Genomic DNA, 7,228 nt, shown 5'->3' on the forward strand with positions numbered 1-7,228 from the left:
GCCAACCAGACGGGAGATGATATTTGCAAACGACAAAGGTTAGTTTTCAAAGGTTTAGTTTTCAAAGTATATAAAGAACTCGTAAAACTCAACACCAAACAACCCAATCAAAAAGTGGGCAGAGGACCTGAACAGACACCTCTCCCAAGAAGACATACAAACAGCCAATAGATATATGAAAAGATGTTCTACCTCACTAGCAATTAGGGAAATGCAAATCAAAACTATATTGAGATACCACCTCACACCTGTTAGAGTGGCTATTATCAACAAGACAAGCAATAACAAGTGTTGGAGAGGTTGTGGAGAAAAGGGAGCCCTCATTCACTGCTGGTGGGAATGTAAACTGATACAACTACTATGGAAAGCAGTCTGGCGATTCCTCAAAAAATTAAGAATAAAGCTACTATACGACCCGGAAATCCCTCTCCTGGGTATCTACCCGAAAAACTAGAAAACATGTATTTACAAAGATATGTGCACCCCTCTGTTCATTGCAGCATTATTCACAGTAGCCAAGATATGGAGACAACCAAAGTGTCCTGCAGTAGAGGACTGGGTAAAGAAAGTGTGATACATATACACAATGGAATAGTACTCAGCCATAAGGAAGGATGGAATACTGCCATTTGTAACAACATGGGTCGACCTTGAGAATATCATGCTAAGTGAAATAAAAGTCAGAAAAAGGTAAGAACTATACGATTTCACTCATATGTGGGATATAAACTGAAACTTGTGGACACAAACAGCAGTGTGGTGGTTGCAACAGGGAAGGGGGTACAGGGGTAGGGGGTGAAGGGAGTCTTAATATATGGTGATGGGAGAAGATATGATTTGGATGGTGGGCACACAGAGCAATATATAGATCTTGTAGTACAGAAACCCACACCTGAAACCTGTATGTTCATGTTAACCATTGTCACTCCAATAAATTTAATAAAGTATTTTTTTTAAAAAAATAAATTACAGTGTTACAGAAGCTATGAGAACAGAGGATTTCAAAAAATTAAAATGTTGGGGACTATAGATGTTCCTTCCAAGAAATACTCCAAAAACACAAATCTGATCACATCACTTAACATGGCTGACAAAGCTCTCCCTAAGCTATCCTCTGTTCAGCATTCAGCCACCTCTCTCACTACTAGCCCCTCCAGTTCTCTACAAAAACCAGTGAATGTTCCCCCAAGGCACCCATGCTTTTTGAAGTCTTTGTGCCTTTGCACACTACATGCACTTTGCCTCAAGTGCTCTTTACCCTCCCATTTCTATAACCTAACTCCTATTCATTCTGCAGCACCCAGGCTCAGTTGAGAACCTTCCTAATGTAACAGCCCTCTAAATACCCACCTAATAGAGTACCCATCAGATAGACAGATGTGTAATTACCTATCTACCCAACTATTTCCCCTACCAGACTATGAGTTTCTAGAGGGCAAGGAGTGCTTCTCATTCATCATTTATCCCCAATACTTAGTATAATATTGGCCTGGCATGTAGCAAGTATTCTCATTATTCTTTGTTGACTGAAAAGTGCTATAGTAGTAAAAGGGACATCAAGCTGAGGGAGAAGTTTTAGGTTTTGTGTTTGTTTTGGTATGGGAGAGGTCTAAGCATATTCACAGAAAGGAAAATGAAAGAGTTGAAGGATCTAGAAAACACATGGAATAGCCAGTGGGATCAGGTACTAGAAGTAACAAGAAGGAAATGGGGCAAAAACACCACAGAATGGCCCCATAACACTCATCCAGCAGGAATTAAGTAAGATGAGCGTGGTTGTAAGATAAGGTACAGATAATGAAAACAGAGCTCACATCTGATGTGACACGTATTTGTCCCTGGAGACCAGTTCAGCACCTATCACAAATGAGCCATTTAGTAAAGAGTTAAATGTGTAAATATTGAGGCCCAAGCTGGGAACTTGCACAAAGTAAAACAGAATGAATGGCCTAAGCCTACACTGTCACCAAAGTCTTCTGACTAGAAGGCCCCTATGTAATTCAGCGTGGGGGAGAGGGGTGGAGGCATGCACCCCCACCTTCTCCAGGGACCTCATTAGAGATGTTTAGCTGGGCAGGTGTAAACTCAGGCCCTGGGAGACAGGGCGGGGCGCTGGAGCCACACTGCCTCCACCCCTTCAGGAAACCTGGCTCTGGTTGTGTTGCTAAGAGCTTCAGAAGCCAAAGACAGAGGAGTTGCAGCTGGAGACTAAGGGCAGCCTCTTCCAGGCAGGCAGGCAGGCACGAGCCCCCACCTCCTGAAGCCTCCTACCAGCAGAAGCCCTTGATATCACACCCAGGCACCAGGCCACAGAACCATGAGCCAGGACAGCAAAGTGAAGACGACAGAGTCCAGCCCTCCTGCCCCGTCCAAGGCCAGGTGAGCGATCCTGGTCTCCTGTGTCAGATCTGTCTGCCTCATGAGATGGAGCCGGATTCCTCTTGGTACCCCAGTCACAAACTCAACATTGCATGATGAATAAATGAAACATGACTTCCCCTCTTGCCCACAGGAAGGCACTGCCTGTTCTGGACCCATCTGGGGATTACTACTACTGGTGGCTGAACACGATGGTCTTCCCAGTAATGTATAACCTCGTCATCATCGTGTGCAGGTTTGGCTGGATGCTAAGTGAGGGGCATTAGCAGAGACTCGGGCTAAAGAGTGAGGCTCGGGAGAAGGGGCAGGGCCTGGGGACCAGAGGGGCCTAAGCGAGGGCCCCGTGGGGAGTGCTCAGTGGCTTGGGGGGACCACCTCATGCACAAAGGGTGTCCTTAAGCCAATCCTTTCTGTCTCTGCCACGCAGAGCCTGCTTTCCCGACTTGCAACACGATTATCTGGTGGCCTGGTTAGTGCTGGACTACACAAGTGACCTGCTGTACCTACTGGACATCGTGGTGCGCTTCCACACGGGTCAGTGAGCCCCAGGACTGACCCTTTGTTAGAAGTTCTCTTCCTAGAGAGAAAGTGACCCCCCCCCCCCCAGCACTTTCACATGCCTCTGTGCCCGACAGCACCTGCCGCACACCAGGCAGCCTGCAGCGGGGTTGCACCTGCCCCGCCTCTCCCCGCCGCTGTCTCCCTGCCCTACCCTGGCCTGCCCATCCTCACCCTCGCTGCTGGGGCAGGCGGGCGCCTGGCTCAGCCCCGCGCCTGCCCCATGGCGTCCGACCCCCGACCCCGCCCTCCCCTTCCTCCCGCCAGGATTCCTGGAACAGGGCATCCTGGTGGTGGACAAGGGTAGGATCGGGCGTCGCTACCTTCGCACCTGGAGCTTCTGCCTGGACCTGGCGTCGCTGCTGCCCACGGACGCGGCTTACGCGCGGCTGGGCCCGCACACGCCCACGCTGCGGCTGAACCGCTTTCTGCGGGCTCCCCGCCTCTTCGAAGCGTTTGACCGCACGGAGACCCGCACGGCTCACCCCAACGCCTTCCGCATCGCCAAGCTGATGCTCTACATTTTCGTGGTCATCCACTGGAACAGCTGCCTCTACTTCGCCCTGTCGCAGTACCTGGGCTTCGGGCGGGACGCCTGGGTGTACCCGGACCCCGCGCGGCCCGGCTTCGCGCGCCTGCGGCGCCAGTACCTCTACAGCTTCTACTTCTCCACGCTGATCCTGACCACCGTGGGCGACACGCCGCAGCCCGCGCGCGAGGAGGAGTACCTCTTCATGGCGGGCGACTTCCTGCTGGCCGTCATGGGGTTCGCCACCATCATGGGGAGCATGAGCTCTGTCATCTACAACATGAACACGGCGGATGCGGCTTTCTACCCGGACCACGCGCTGGTGAAGAAGTACATGAAGCTGCAGCGGGTCAACCGCCGGCTGGAGCGGCGCGTCATTGACTGGTGAGCGCCGGAGGGGCCGGGCGGGGCGGGCGCCGGACAGGGCCCGGGGCCTGGGGCCTCGGGGGGGGGGGGGGGGGGGGGGGGGGGCAGGAAGGCAGGCAGGACGAGCATTCACTGGGGGGGACTTGGAAAGGGATGTCATCCACTAACTGGGTAACTGGGTCTGGACTTGGAGGGAGGGGTTGGGTGAGACTGATAAGGAAAGAAACTCATGCGCAAGGAAGGATAACCTAGGTCCTGGGAACTGCCCCTGCCTGGGAAGGCTCCGAAGGCCCCGGAAGGCCTCAGGGCAGCACCCGTCAGGGCCTGGCCAAAAGCAAGGTGGTCCATTATGTCACGGTTAGTCCACTCTGTGGGCCCAACGAAAGGAAGTGTCGCCAACAAGAGCAGAAGCCTTTGGAGGCGATGGGGCTTGGTGACTGAAGTGGCTCTCGGTTGGGTGCTACGAGACATCACCGGCTGGTGGGCAGAAACTGACAGGCGGTCAGGGGTGTCTCATTCATTGTCTGCTGAGGGAGGCTTCCAGGCCCTGGGTGAGGGAGGAAAGGTCAAAACATATCTGTGACCCACAAAGGCGACTGTGGACTGAAGGTATTCATCAGCCCACCCTCCAGAGTTCCCATGACCCCTGTGAGATCGCAGTGTGGTTGGGCTCTTGGCTGAAGCGAAGCTGAGCTGAGCCCTGAAGGAAGGGATGGAGGGAGGCACATCGGAGGCGGGTGAGGAACTGGTGCTGCCCTCGTCTCCAGGTACCAGCACCTGCAGATCAACAAGAAGATGACCAACGAGGTCGCCATCTTAGAGCACTTGCCAGAGCGGTTGCGGGCAGAAGTGGCCGTGTCTGTGCACCTGTCTACTCTGAGCCGGGTGCAGATCTTCCAGAACTGTGAGGCCAGCCTGCTGGAGGAGCTGGTGCTGAAGCTACAGCCCCAGACCTACTCACCAGGCGAATATGTCTGCCGCAAGGGGGACATTGGCCGAGAAATGTACATCATCCGCGAGGGTCAGCTGGCCGTGGTTGCAGACGATGGTGTCACACAGTATGCTGTGCTTGGTGCAGGGCTCTACTTTGGGGAGATCAGCATCATCAACATCAAAGGTGGGTACCCCAGCATTTGCTTCCAGACAGGGCTGGGGGGGATGGGAACAGCAGAAACCAGCCCTGAGACCAGATGGTACTTTAGAGCCTACAGATTAAGGATATGTGGCCTTTGCCTGAATCACTAGAGGGCCCAGGATGGAAGCAGGACATAGAAGGAGTACATGAAAAGAAGCTAAGCCAAGATCAGTGAGTAGGGTGGGCCCTTGGAAGAGAGAGTAGACGTGCTCTGTGGCTCAGTTGGTTGGGCATCGTCCTGTGCACCATAAGGTTACCAGTTCAGTTCCCATCCTGGGCACATGCCTAGGGTTGAGGGCTTGATACCTGGGAGAAGGCGTGCAAGAGGCAGCCAATCAATGTTTCACTCTCAGGTCAATGTTTCTCTCTCTCTTTCCCCCTCTCCCTTCCACTGTCTCTAAAAATCAATATAGATAGATAGGTAGGTAGGTAGGTAGGTAGGTAGATAGATAGATAGACAGATAGATATAGATATATACATATACAAATATAGATAGATATAGATAGATATATAGATAGATATGAGGAAATTAGAGCACAAGAGGTTTAGAAACTTGTCCAAGGTCACACAGGTAATAAGCACACACATTTGGGGTCAGTACAGGAACAACTTTCTCACAGCCAAATGGAAATGAAGGCATTTCCATTTATTGAACATGAACTCCAGTCAGGGCCAAATACTGTACATTGGCTCATTTATTCCTCTTATCAGCCTATGCAGTAGGAGTTTCCTATCACAGGTAGACACTGAGGTCATGGGAGATGGGACAACCTGGAAAGGGGGTGAGCACACTGTCACTGACTGAGGCTAGATACTGTCTCAACCTGGGGATCCCATTCTTCAGTTGTCCTAAAGGCCTCACATCTGTCCTCCAAGAACCGCCCTCTGCAACCTGTGTGCAGTCAGCTGCTGTCTACCTGACTTTGGACAAGTCACTTCCCTTTTGTAGGCCTCACCTGTCCAACAAGGATGATATTAAAAACCCAAAAAGTTATTTGTGAGGATTAAATGAACTATATCAATGAGGCACCCAGAGTAGTGCCTGGCACATAGCAAGTGCTCAACAAACAGTAGCTCCCTTGCCTCTTCTAAGGTACTTCTAGCTCTGAGACTTTGCAGTGTGCCGCCTAACCCTAACCCACCCACCCTCCCCCCACAATATCTTTCTAAAATGCTAATGATGTCATACAGCTCCCCTGCTTAGAATATTTCAGTACTTTCCCATTGCCCTCAGCATAAGGTCTGAACTCTTCACCATGGCTTACGAGACCTGTAGTCACCTGGCTGTCACCTCCTCTTTCCACTGTCCTCACACTCTACACTTCAGCCACTCTGGACTGCCTTCTGTTTTCTGCTCCAACCTAACTCTTTCCTACCTCCATCCCTCTGTTTATGTTTCTCCCTCTGCATAGCTGCTCCAGCCCCGCTTTCCCTAGTTACCTCCCCTCAGTCAGGCATCACTTTGTCTAGGCTTCCCTAAAGTCTCGGCCTTAAGGTTGGGGGCCTCTTTGCCTGTCCTCCCACAGACCCAGATGCACACATCCACCCTGCACCAGCTATGCTGTTATGTAACCATCCAATTAAATGTCTGTCTCCTCTAGACTGTGACTTCTTGGAGGCAGGTCCCTAATACCCTCCCAGCACAGGTCAGTCCCCTCAGTAAGTTACTGAATGAAAGAATTACTGAAGGAGAGAGCCTCAGAAGCACAAATATGGAGGTAGAGGCCCTTGTTCAGGAGTGAAATGCTCCCTCACACCCACCCTGACTAATTAGCCTCCCATCTGCCCATGTGCCACAGGGAATATGTCTGGGAACCGCCGCACAGCCAACATCAAGAGTCTGGGTTATTCCGACCTGTTTTGCCTGAGCAAGGAGGACTTGCGGGAAGTGCTGAGTGAGTATCCACAGGCCCAGACCATCATGGAGGAAAAGGGCCGGGAGATCCTGCTCAAAATGAACAAGTTGGACGTAAACGCTGAGGCAGCTGAGATCGCCCTACAGGAGGCCACGGAGTCCCGGCTGCGAGGGCTCGACCAACAACTAGATGATCTACAGACCAAGTTCGCTCGCCTCCTGGCTGAGCTGGAGTCCAGTGCACTCAAGATCGCTTATCGCATCGAACGGCTCGAGTGGCAGACTCGAGAGTGGCCAATGCCTGAGGAACTGGCCGAGGCCGATGATGAAGGCGAGTCTGGGGAGGAAACTTCCAAGGATGAGGAAGGCAGGGCTGGACAGGAGGGACCCCCAGGCCCAGAGTAA

General features: G+C 52.0%; 1 protein-coding gene across 1 annotated transcript; it reads left to right on the plus strand.

The window, feature by feature from the left end:
* Positions 1-2,317: 2,317 nt before the first annotated feature.
* On the plus strand, positions 2,318-7,228 carry CNGA4 (cyclic nucleotide gated channel subunit alpha 4). The gene is made up of 6 exons (XM_016217261.2): positions 2,318-2,379; positions 2,513-2,614; positions 2,807-2,913; positions 3,205-3,850; positions 4,600-4,949; positions 6,768-7,228. The coding sequence occupies exons 1-6, from the start codon at positions 2,318-2,320 to the stop codon at positions 7,226-7,228; spliced, it is 1,728 nt and encodes a 575-aa protein (XP_016072747.2).

Source organism: Miniopterus natalensis, chromosome 11, assembly GCF_054644295.1.
Source record: "Miniopterus natalensis isolate mMinNat1 chromosome 11, mMinNat1.hap1, whole genome shotgun sequence".
NCBI lineage: Eukaryota > Metazoa > Chordata > Mammalia > Chiroptera > Miniopteridae > Miniopterus > Miniopterus natalensis.